This window comes from Haliotis rubra, unplaced genomic scaffold (assembly GCF_003918875.1).
Source record: "Haliotis rubra isolate DU_JTF1 unplaced genomic scaffold, ASM391887v1 Scf966, whole genome shotgun sequence".
In the NCBI taxonomy this organism is placed as follows: Eukaryota; Metazoa; Mollusca; class Gastropoda; order Lepetellida; family Haliotidae; genus Haliotis; species Haliotis rubra.
Window position 1 is genome coordinate 267,559 of NW_025767708.1, and position 13,382 is coordinate 280,940.

The 13,382-nt window shown below is 41.8% G+C and overlaps 1 protein-coding gene across 1 annotated transcript; it reads left to right on the forward strand.

Annotated features, from left to right (window-relative positions):
• The first annotated feature begins 1,060 nt into the window (after positions 1 to 1,060).
• On the forward strand, positions 1,061 to 6,341 carry LOC124265189 (baculoviral IAP repeat-containing protein 7-B-like). The gene is made up of 3 exons (XM_046699978.1): positions 1,061 to 2,102; positions 3,374 to 4,495; positions 5,154 to 6,341. Exons 1-2 carry the CDS (start codon positions 1,219 to 1,221, stop codon positions 4,092 to 4,094), a joined length of 1,605 nt encoding a protein of 534 aa, XP_046555934.1. The 5' UTR covers positions 1,061 to 1,218; the 3' UTR covers positions 4,095 to 4,495; positions 5,154 to 6,341.
• Positions 6,342 to 13,382: the final 7,041 nt, after the last annotated feature.

Genomic DNA, 13,382 nt, shown 5'->3' on the forward strand with positions numbered 1-13,382 from the left:
TGGTTGCTGTACGACACAGTAAATCCGATAAATTCTGAAAACACAGTTAATCCGATAAATTATTTGGCTGTTAATCTATTCCGTATTCACCAAATAGTTCCACAGGCATTGTTACTGTTTTTGTATACAACCCTGTCAATATTGGACTACAATACGTGTTAGCACAATATATATGATACTACCGTAATGAATCCTGTAACCCTCTCAAGATGGTTGGGTTGTTGTTTAACAATACACATATTTTAGCTACATATACGACGTCTGTCTGTAAATAATCAAGTCTGGATCGGACAATGGAACATGAGCATCGATCTACTCAACTGGGATACGATGACAAGTCAGCGAGCCTGGCCACACCTATCCCGTTAGTCGCCTTTTACGACAAGCATATGTCCCTCTCAAATGAGTCAGTGAGGTTAGTTTTACGCCGCTTTTAGCAATATCACGGCGGGGAACACTAGAAATGGTCTTCACACATTGTACCCATGTGGGGAATCGAACCCGGGTCTTCGGCGTGACGAGCAAACGCTTTAACCACTAGGCTACCACATCGCCCCCTCAAGTCAGTGAACTTTAACAAAAAGATATGACATAAGGGGGAAATGTTATGTATGTGAGCTTGTGTTATATCAGGATATTCCAACACACGTTGACATGTCACATATCAGGAAGTTGACAAGCATAAAATTTCCTCCTTTACGTTTATCACGCCTAAATATCACAGTCATTATAAAATATTCGGAGATACCGCTGTGTGGTACGAGTTACATGCTGATACAGCTACGTAACGGCTTTATCTACTGTTTTGTGTAGGATGGGAATGTGCGTGTTATCCTAGATTACTCATGTAAGGAATTTGGAAACTAAGCCTATTTCAGGACAGCGAAGTAATTGTCAGTATTCAATTTGTCATCAATTGCTCAATCAAATACCCGACATACAGAACACACTGGGTGATAAAAGAAGAAAGACCGTGGGCATTACCGACTGACCCAGCTGAACGAATCGGGTTCATGTAAGGTAAGTCACGGGGTTGTAGAAGGTAGTCGGTTTTGCCTGTTAAACGCGCATGCGCACAAGCGAACGACTGGAGGCGAAAGGCAACGGGATCAAGCGATCTCTCCGTCCACGACGACAGGAATCTATTACGTTTCAGCTGTATCAGCAGGCGCAGAGAGGAGGAGCATTTCACCTATATTACAAGACCATACAGTCAGAATGGAGGTTATGAACAGAACAGTGCATTTGATGGATACACGGCCATATCGCGATGTCCCGGACTGTGTCGACGATGAATTCGAGGCCACAGCCACACACATGGAGTATATGAAGTGCGAGGAGCACAGGCTGGCGTCGTTCAATAACTGGCCTGCGAACATGTCACAACAACCTAGGGATCTCGCCCGCGCAGGTTTGTTTTACACTCACATTGACGACCGTGTTCAGTGTCCTTTTTGTTACGGTGTACTGAAAAAATGGTTGCCAAGCGACACACCATTAACTGAACATTCTAAACATTTTCCTCAGTGTCGATTTATTCGTGGTTTTGATGTTGGTAATGTTCCTATAAAGTCATTAGACGTGTCGCCATTGAATCGCTTATCCCATGTTAATTCTACAGTTCATAGACCTTCGCATTCTACGCGTTTTAATATCATGCCACCTCATAATACATATATCGTCTCTAGGAGTGGAAATAACACGGGGAGTGGATATAATACTGGGAGTGGATATAATACTGGGAGTGGCTGTGAAAGTACAGAAGCTGTGTATAATGTAAGCCCTAATAGAATCCCAGCTAATGCAGACCTAACAAAGGAAGATCAAAGACTGGCAACGTATACAGGCTGGCAGCAGGGCTGGCACCAGACTCCGGAGCAGCTAGCCAGAGCTGGGCTGTATTTCTTCCCGAGCGACGAGAAGCCAGACAGGGTGAAGTGTGCCTACTGTCATGGGAAGTTATACAATTGGCAACCTGGGGATGATCCGTGGATGGAGCATGCGAAATGTTTCCCCACCTGCCAATACATCAAGCTGTGTCTTGGAGCAGACACTATCAGAGATCTGCAGATTCCAGGCAATGGTGCCATTGCAAGTAGAAAGTAAGTATGACCACACTATTGCGACGTTATTTGGCTTGGTGACAGAAATACACAAAATTCCACTTTCCTTTTCCAAATAGATGAAGTTCTTCACCCCACCAGCTCTTTTCCACTTGGGTCGAAATAATCGGATTAGTTAGTGTTGTGTTGTACCTTTGAGCATATTGTTACCCGTTAATAGGGGATATGGTAGGATTACTCGAAAAATATGTATCGTAATAAGCACACCAAGTATTAACGCTGTAAAATCGTGCATTTTGGTTAGCATTCGGGAAGCGTTATATGAAACTGGCACTTGACAAGTGAACGGAAGTTAAACGAATATCATTATGGGATCATGTAAAAACCAGGAAACGAAAACAGAACGAAATATTATGAAATATTAAGGAAATGAAACAGAAATTCCCACGGTAAGTTCAGAATAACTCGACACACGAGTTTGTCACGAGTAATTCAACAATATGTCATCCAGGTGCTGTGCAGCTGTCGTCGCTATGTCGTTTTCTGTAATAATAATTCTTCCTACGATCAATGTTTAACGTGAGCCTACCATGCGCCTATTGCTATTTCACAGGGGTTTCATAAAGCACTAAAATAACTTTCTCTTACAGTAAACAGATATCGTTTGGTTTTATCTATGTACTGGTTCGGTTTGTTACGAATGTCCACGAAATATGGGTGACTAATGTGACACCACGCGTGTTTCATGTAATGTGTATAATGTTGCCAATAAGGCTGCGCAATATAACCGGTTTACCGGTATTTACCGGTTCAGACATGGAAACGATACGTATTGCGATACTCTGATCGAAAACAGGTATTTTGACATGCATTCTGAAAACTTCGTAACACTCGGAAATCTTCGGATATTTCCGTTTTTAAAATTGTTCCTTTCCTTGTTTTATTTGTGCCAAACATTATTTACATTTATATTTTGCCATGATTAAAAGTTTCCTAAAGCCTAATATAGCATTGTGATTTTGTTGTGATTTTGCTTTACAAATCAAGCATTAACTTGATTATAAGTATTTTTTTGTTAAAAATAATTCTTGCAATATATTGCAATACATATCGCAATACATGCTTTTGCATCGCAATATATCGCAATACGAAAATTCCCTGCAATACCCACCCCTAGTTACCAATGATCATATTAAACTTGTCGTGCAGGCAAACTAAGGACTTTTCAAATTGATATTAATTGTCAAAATGCGTGACATCCATACAGGATCAGGAGATATCCTTCACTGATCTATGTCATTCTGCTCCAGTGTTGCAGGACGGGTACAGGTGTCCACAACTTCTACAGTCACATCACCAACAAACCCGACGGTCTCATCAACCGTACCATCTACACCACGCACTGTGGACACGACCTCCAGGAACCCAGAGACACTATCAAACCTTCAGGGATACCTTCGTAGCGAACACGTGCAAGCTGTATTGGAGATGGGGTTTGGGGAGGATCTTGTCACACAGACTGTGGAACAGTGTTTAAGAGAACGACCTGGAGACTTCCCTCATGCAGCTGAACTTGCCTCTATGGTAATGGTTCTGGAAGACACACAAGCAGCAGCTGTCACTGCTCCAGCTCCGACCCCTCTTCAGAAACTGATGGCAGCTGGGAATTGTCAGACACATACCAACCCGATTCCAAAGACAGGGGTGGTTCCTTCCTTACCGGAAACATGCAGGGCGTCAGCTGGTGCTGCCCAAAGACATGGCAATACACCGAAACTGAACCCATCTAATCAGGCATCTGGACAGACATGGACGCGTTACAGAGACCCTGCCCATAATCCAGAGATAATCCGAGAGGAGAACACCCGACTTAAAGACCAATATCTTTGCAAGGTCTGTTTTGAGAATCAGGTCCGAGTGACCTTCACGCCCTGTGGACACCTGGCTTGTTGTGGACCCTGCTCCATGGCGATGTCTGAGTGTCCTATCTGTAGAACACCGATATCTGGATGTGTGCGTACGTTCTTCTAAACGTCTTTCTTCTACAAAGTCAGGCTGGTCTGTGACCCTCATCATCACACCACAGATCACACGCTGACAAATTACAGAGAGGGATCGAAAGTAACGACGACGTATGTAATGTTAGAAAATAACGAAGGATGATGAAGAAGAGATAAAGAGGTACAAGTTGAAGAAATGGCATATCCAGAGCATCGGAATAGAAAATGACGTACAGACCAGAACAAACAACGGGCTCACCATTAAAAATACTCCGTGCGAAGAACAGGAAATAAAGGGGACAGAAAGGTGACCTAAAAGTGCCATAAGATAAGTGTAGTTTCAGAGAGGGCAGATAGCAAAGCAACAGCGTCATAAGAAGTGAGTCAAAATCAGAACAGACAGCGTGGCCAAGCAGTCTTTCCAGAAAGAAGGTATGTGGATGTGTATAGTTTCAGAATGTAAAGTCACGAGTAAAACCGTGCAAACCTATTTCAAACGCAATTACACGCACGTACGCACGCACATACACACAGGTGAAGTCAAACCTGACCAAGCTACTGCTGTTTACAGTTGATGTTGTCATTCATTATTCTATTGTTATTTTTATATCTTGGTTTGTTGTTATGTGTTATAGTACCCATGCACAGAATGAATCACGTCATAACCGTGTTAGCAACATGATCTGTATTATTGTTTCTTGATATCAACCTGGCGTGTCCATGACAACTCTGACGCTCCATTGATTATGATTTGGATGTGTGATTCTAATCAGCAGACATTTAACATGTTTTATACAGGACTGGGCGAATGCTATTGAGGACATTGTTATATATGTGAAGCTTTGTTATAACACCAGCTGGAAAATGTACACATCATTGATACTGGAATGCTGCGCATGGGCAAGCTGCATATTAATGTATAGGTAATGTGATTCAAAACTCTTCAACGCAGAATGTATGATGAACAAATAAAGATGCTTCTAGCCAGGTTAAAACAACGTTGTTAGTTGTTTAACACCGGGCCAGCAATATTTCAGTTACATATCACAATAATAGATTATGTTTGTGATATATTTGCTTTCCTTTGCAGGTCTGTCACCGAACGAAAGTCTGTCACCGAAACACAGTTTCACAAACAACACAGGCAGACCTTGACCTTATCACAGGAGGTAGCAGGTATATGAAACATGTTGTCATGAAAACGTGACAAGGAAGATAGATTTAAAACTGGGCGATCACAAGACGGGGATTTATCGTGACAGCCGCCATTATGTAACTCACGTGTGTGTTACTCACTTGGTTTATAGTTCACATGATATTAAGTCATAAATCCCGACATGTGTGCAATATTCAACTTTCCCACTGAACTAGTCACATGTTTTCAAGCTATCACTATGTATAGTCACAACTGATATTTTTATCTAACTCACAAATTTACGACACTGTTGATTAGTGGATTCAGCTTCTGTTTTCTCGTTATCTGTAAGTCATCCGTGTCTTCATGCCTCCTGCTTCCTTAAACAACTTGTAGCGCCTTTGAGCAGTTGTACTGGATATCGGCGCTATACAAATGTATGTATGTATGTATGTATGTATGTTAGTGGGTAGGTTATCGGTGTTCGGATGTAAGGCTACGTGAGCTGTGTGGGCTTTTTACACCCACGAGTTTGATGTTACTGACACTAGAGAGACAAACTGGTTATAAGCCAGGATTTTTATAAAGGGATACATTTTCTGCCGTCAGCGTATCTGTATTGTTTATCACTGTTTTAGTAAGTTTCATCAGTATTGTTGATGATTCAATGTCAGTGTGGAAATGTCAGTGGGCAAGCATATAATGTCTTCAGCAACTGATCGTATTTGGTACACTTATCATACTGAGATTATAATGTAGGACTAAATCACGTTCCGAAAAGGTAAATATACTATCTATTCGACAGTTTTGTACAGTAATGTGATTTGTGTTACGGAACGTATACCTGTTGGCGATGTACAGTTATACAAGTACACAGTCACTTCGGAACAACAAGAATGCATAGAGGTTTGACCCTAACCATAAAATATGCCATAAACCCTTACTTAGAGGTTATACACATGTAAAATCTCCCTGCTTCATTATTCCGCCGTGTATACTGCCTTTGAGTATGTCCCATTTGTGATATATAACACAATTCATGTATGCAAAGAGAGTTGACAAGTTGTGGATACGTGAGCTCAATCCTTTCCTGTGTGAAAAATGTTTTCAATTTCTTACGAATATTAAAATCTTATAATTCTACAGTATGGTGTTTCTAGGCGTTTGACGTGGTTGTGTAATCTATCGGAACGCCCACATTAAGTATGTGTTCAGGGAAACTCAAAAAGCTCTGCTTTATCCAGTTTTACCAGTTTGTTGAAAAGCACGCCGACGCCCCAGTGACATTGCTAGCTGCTTTACAAGTATTCTCGAGCTTGAAAGCCATGATGGGCGTTTCCAGGTTCATGTAAGCAGTTTCAATTTAAACTATACACGCAGGGTTCGCCTGATGGCCCAAAGCGTGACGTATAGTCTGAACTTTGGACTTTGGACAGACCAGTAAACACTGTATTTCCCTATACGTCCCACTTATCATGAGGTATCAACTAGTTTCATTGATATCACCCCAATGGAGGAAGGAAATAGCACTTCGTGTCTAGTGCATGATGTCATTTCCTTGAGGAAAATTGTGCTTGATGAAAATGGGCCGTGGACATATGACACTATGGACTCCAACACACATGGCTACTCGCATTGTTGTAGGACGGTATTAAAGTGAAAGACAATACTTACAAATCTTATCTAAACCTGCATAACGTAGGGGACACATTTGCAGGAGGGTGACCAACTATTTTTTGCACAGGGACGGTAGATAATCGTTCGTTACACGGTGCGGTTTGATTCCCCACATGAATACAATGTAAGAAGCAAGCACCTGGTGTCGGTGTTGTATTAAGTTTACATACCAAGCAGCGTGAGACAATACTCACTCACTCACAATCTGAAATTGACCAGTCTCTATCATTTGTTTTTGTTTAACACATCACTCAGCAATATTCCTGGTATATGGCACCGATGTGTAAATAATTCAGTCTGGACCACAAAACCCAGTGATCAACAGCATGAACATCGATCTGCGCAATTGTGATATAATGGCATGCATCTCCCAAGTCGGTGAGCCTGACCACCAGATTCTGTTAGTCACCTCTTACAACAAGCACGGGTTGCTGAAGACCAATTCTAACCCGGATCTTCACAGGTTATAAGTCGCTGTTAAGCTATACGTAATTACACAATCGCCGAATCGTAATTAACTGGCGGTTGTGTCGTAATTACTCTGTAACTGGGAAACTAATGACTGAGATATGTACTGCTCAGTTAGCCTAAATGATAACGATAGCGCTACAGTATGATAAGGCGTAATGACGTGACACAAATACTGCGCTGCAGAAACGATGCAGCAGGAAGGTGCGATGTCGAAACTACGCCATAGTTTAACGCCCTCACGAGTTACACCTACGTAAAACACGATTAAACTGATTGATCCTGCTCCACAACATGGCATGAACTCTTGTATATATAAATAATCATACACACACGCACACACACACACACACACACACACACAAAACACACAGACAACACAACGCAAGAGCCTTGTTGCTTTATCGGGATACTTCCAACAAGATCATTAGACTCTTAGTCAAAAAAAGGTTTCAGCTATATTTAACTTAAGGTAGACGTATGGAGGACATCATTGACGAAACCAATTTCGTTTCAGGCGAACATTTGACTTGCCTTTGCATGTGTTTGTGGTGGGATCCACCGATGACACACTAGTGCCAAATTTGCCAGAAAGACATCCCTTATTCTAACAGTTCGTAAGAAAGGCAAGTCCAAGCATGTCCAAAGCATTACCAACATACAAGACTGGGAAGGTGGGCAGAGAACGATCATAAGCAATCAACCACAAGCAGAATATAACAATAATGCTTCGAAGTATTATCAATGTCACACTGACGTTCTCCGACAAATTACAAACAAATGCAAAACGGTTTCAAAGCAATTATTCCACTGAGTAAAGTGATCACGAAAACAAGTCTCGCGCAAAGCTTGAAACTTGAAAATTATTTGGCACATTGATCTGGACCACAGCAGCTAAGCCAACAGCATTTACCACCCACCTGAGAGCTTACACGCAGTCGACCAAACAGAATATCGAGAGAAAGTCCCTGTTGGGGGCCTGTTGGCCAGCAATACCATATGGATGTAATGCCAAAAAAGGCGTTGTCCGTTTCTCCAAAGAGCTGCCAACGTCAATGAAGTGAGGCTGTTCCGTCGTTATATAGACGTCGATAAAGCCATGTTCACATAAAAGGTTTGTTGCCTCTTCTCCAGGAACCAATGGGACTGAACCAAGTTAGAACAAGACAAAACTCTGTGTCCCGGAAAGACATTAAAAGAGTCCAGCGACATTATAGGTGGGTCTACAGACAGTACTCACACAGTTGATGTTGCTTCGAAACGTTTGGTCAAACCAGAAACAGACTCTGCCAAAGACATCAGACGAAGACCGCACATTCATGAATTGGAACGTTGAGAAATGCCTGAGTGAAAAATCAGTTTCATAAAATACCTCACAATGTCACAAATATCAAGAACAACCAACAGTTTCTGTTTTCTGTACAAACACAATTCCGTCTAGGTTGTTCAGTTATAGGCATGGGTTGGAGAACAGAATTCGACTACCTAGTTCCACATGGGTATAATGGTGTCCCCCGCCGTGAAATTGCTGGAATATTGCTAAATGCAGAGTAAAACTAAACTCACTCACTCACTACGTACAAATCTGCCTTTAAAGATTCAGGACAGTTTGTCAGAAAAGATCAAAAATGCCATCTGACGTTTATAGAGAAACAATATTTGAATCTGACTTCATCATTGATAACATCTACGTAGAATTTACATTTATAAATAAGTATGGGCACCAAGTGTGCTACTCTCACGGCCGGTCTCGCTATGCATATGAATCTGAATATTTGCTCGGGTTGGCAAATCAAACTAAGGTAATTTGGCCTAGAAGTAAATCTTAAACTTCAGGTATACAGGTGATCTGTTGTCGCTCGATAACCAAATAGCCAGTTCCCTACCACTGATGTACAAAAGAGCGTCAAAGCTTTCAAAATGTTTTATGGCAGACATGATTGGAGATTTTTGATTTAGTGTATTTCTGCCCCTTTTATATTTGACTTTAAATATTACACACTCACATAATACGGTAACCTTTCTTCCTATTCTTTTTATGGTTTTGTTGATATTAAGTATTTTTCAATTTTGTTAATGAAGCAAAGTCTACAACTAACATATCGTTTATAGATATGACCCCTACTTCACTGAGTCATAAAGAAACTCATTTTAATGCGAACATGTTTCAGTGTTTCTTGTAGGCCATCGTAGATCCCTCATTACCGTCAAAAATAAGAAAATTCTAAATAGAAAATGTGCACACAATGATCTTTCACTGAAGTGGAAGAGTAAACCCAGCGTGGAACGACCTTATTACCCGTTTGAGAGCTGTACAACATTGATAACACACAGTATTGTAAGAGTTACATCCCTTGTTTACATGACCCAGCAAGTGTGTGTGTTCAGTCGACTCTCTGCTTCTCGACTGTGTGACTTTGACCTACATTTGTGCGAGACGGTTCACTGCGAGTGGAGGGTCCAGTGTGATAGCCTATTAGGGTTGTCTCTTGCCTCTCAGTGACTAGTATATGCTGGAACAGGGTCCAGTGTGATATCCCATTAGGGTTGTCTCTTGCCTCTCAGTGACTAGTATATGCTGGAACAGGGTCCAGTGTGATATCCCATTAGGGTTGTCTCTTGCCTCTCAGTGACTAGTATATGCTGGAACAGGGTCCAGTGTGATATCCCATTAGGGTTGTCTCTTGCCTCTCAGTGACTAGTATATGCTGGAACAGGGTCCAGTGTGATATCCCATTAGGGTTGTCTCTTGCCTCTCAGTGACTAGTATATGCTGGAACAGGGTCCAGTGTGATAGCCTATTAGGGTTGTCTCTTGCCTCTCAGTGACTAGTATATGCTGGAACAGGGTCCAGTGTGATATCCTATTATAGGGTTGTCTCTTGCCTCTCAGTGACTAGTATATGCTGGAACAGGGTCCAGTGTGATATCCCATTAGGGTTGTCTCTTGCCTCTCAGTGACTAGTATATGCTGGAACAGGGTCCAGTGTGATATCCCATTAGGGTTGTCTCTTGCCTCTCAGTGACTAGTATATGCTGGAACAGGGTCCAGTGTGATATCCCATTAGGGTTGTCTCTTGCCTCTCAGTGACTAGTATATGCTGGAACAGGGTCCAGTGTGATATCCCATTAGGGTTGTCTCTTGCCTCTCAGTGACTAGTATATGCTGGAACAGGGTCCAGTGTGATATCCCATTAGGGTTGTCTCTTGCCTCTCAGTGACTAGTATATGCTGGAACAGGGTCCAGTGTGATATCCCATTAGGGTTGTCTCTTGCCTCTCAGTGACTAGTATATGCTGGAACAGGGTCCAGTGTGATATCCCATTAGGGTTGTCTCTTGCCTCTCAGTGACTAGTATATGCTGGAACAGGGTCCAGTGTGATATCCCATTAGGGTTGTCTCTTGCCTCTCAGTGACTAGTATATGCTGGAACAGGGTCCAGTGTGATATCCCATTAGGGTTGTCTCTTGCCTCTCAGTGACTAGTATATGCTGGAACAGGGTCCAGTGTGATATCCCATTAGGGTTGTCTCTTGCCTCTCAGTGACTAGTATATGCTGGAACAGGGTCCAGTGTGATATCCCATTAGGGTTGTCTCTTGCCTCTCAGTGACTAGTATATGCTGGAACAGGGTCCAGTGTGATATCCCATTAGGGTTGTCTCTTGCCTCTCAGTGACTAGTATATGCTGGAACAGGGTCCAGTGTGATATCCCATTAGGGTTGTCTCTTGCCTCTCAGTGACTAGTATATGCTGAAACAGGGTCCAGTGTGATAGCCTATTATAGGGTTGTCTCTTGCCTCTCAGTGACTAGTATATGCTGGAACAGGGTCCAGTGTGATATCCCATTATAGGGTTGTCTCTTGCCTCTCAGTGACTAGTATATGCTGGAACGTAAAGTAATTACATCTCTATTATACAGTCCGAACATAACATATTTTCTCTGTCCTACAGAAAAGTTGACAACAGTTTAACTCTAGTTGGTCGTAGTGTATCACACCTCATACTATGGACTTCGGGCGGAGACTGACATAATTTTATTCCGTCCCACTACAGACGATGTGCAAACATGTATCTTCTGAACGGTGTCTGTAACGACATTGGTAATTATGTTAGTCAGGCATTTGCTTAAAGTCGACTTACCATGATAATACCTTGTACTCAATTTTAAGTTACATGCATCAATTAAATGAGAATACGGCAAGCTAGACGTGACAATACAACTCACCAACTTCGAGTTTTCGTCAGGACAACGCACCAAACAACGCAATTCAGGAGGTTCTTAAGTGACGTTTAATTTGGTTGTTGGTCGAGATTAGATAATTGCAATTCTATTACGACTACATATTACGTGAGGCGACGCCTTCGTGAAGCTAAGGCTGAGTATGACACGGAGTTGCGTCCCTTCGTCGCAGCAGAACCCTATGATCGTGGGTTCGAATCTCGGCTCGTCCGGCTAAGGGTTCTAGGTCAGCATCATATCTATGCTCGCAGGTGTCTGAATAGTGATAAACATCGTGGACTTTATTTCGTCATCACAATAGACATTAACTTACATCTTGGAAATGTGGTCAGTTCTGTTATGTTAATAGAGTGGTCAGTCAAGACATAGAAACAGCAATACATGAAGTAGAGCGGAGAACATCCCCGTGGACAACCTTCAGCAACCCATGCTTATCGTACGAGGTGACTAACGGGATCGGGTGGTCAGGCTCGCTAACTTCGTTGACCTGTCATCGTTTCCCATTTGTGTAGATCAATGCTCATAATGTCAGTCAATGGATTGTGTGGTTCAGACACGACGAAACGTTATTTTAGCTGAATTCCATTTAATATATGTATATCTACTAATGTTGCTTCAACAAACACACGTGAACTATACAGTTAAACCCCATTAATCCAATCACCCGTGAAGATTAGAATTGGTCTTCAGCAAACCATGCTTGTGATCGGGTGGTCAGGCTCGTTGACTTGGTTGACACATGCCATTGCATCCCAATTGCGTAGATCAATGCCGATGATGATCACCGGGTTGTCTGGCCGAAACACGATTATTTACAGACCGCCGCCATTTAGCTGAAATATTGCTGAGTTTGACAACAAACCACGAGGACATATCAATAAATAAAACAGGAAGAATGTTCAGCGGGAAGTGCGTCAAACACCTCCATTGATAAAAGTTGACAGCGGCTATTTGTGACGTCACACTGTCGTGAATGAGTCGTGAATGCCAGTACAGCTGTCGCTCTCGGCATTGGGTTATCATTGAGGACCACAGCTGTATTGATTCTAATTCAAACCAACAGGGAAGACCTGGTCTTTACAAAGGGTGTTTACGTAGCATGGGTTTCTCAACAACAGAGGGAGGAGGACATCCAGAAGACAGTGTATACTTATACTACAGTTTGGAATACAGTTGTGATACAATTTGGAATATTACTCATAATATGTAAAATATGCAGGGGAATACATAATTGTCGTTAGTTTGAAACTTTGCCTATTGTTATTGAAACATTAAACCCTAGTCGTAATTGGTTAAATGAAGGCGCCTGATAGATTTCCCGGCCGGTCATATGTCATAATTGGGATTACACTTTCTCCGTCAAGTACAGATTCTAGTATGTGTTGGCTTAGTATTCACAATTAGCAATTGGAAACAATACCTGACTGTCAGTCAACCGGCATCGAATGGACCAACAGCAGATTATTGACTGTAAATGTTACATCATAGGTTATCAATACAATCCACAATATAACACAGATTGTTAACTGTAAATGTTACATCATGGGTTATCAATACAGTCCACAATATAACACAGATTGTTAACTGTAAATGTTACATCATGGGTTATCAATACAGTCCACAATATAACACAGATTGTTAACTGTAAATGTTACATCATGGGTTATCAATACAGTCCACAATATAACACAGATTGTTAACTGTAAATGTTACATCATGGGTTATCAATACAGTCCACAATATAACACAGATTGTTAACTGTAAATGTTACATCATGGGTTATCAATACAGTCCACAAT

Coding starts and splice junctions, on each gene's coding strand:
- LOC124265189 (XM_046699978.1), top strand. CDS start 1,219: ATGGAGGTTATGAACAGAACAGTGCATTTGATGGATACACGGCCATAT. Junction 2,103..3,373: donor GGTGCCATTGCAAGTAGAAA/GTAAGTATGACC, acceptor ATTCTGCTCCAG/TGTTGCAGGACGGGTACAGG.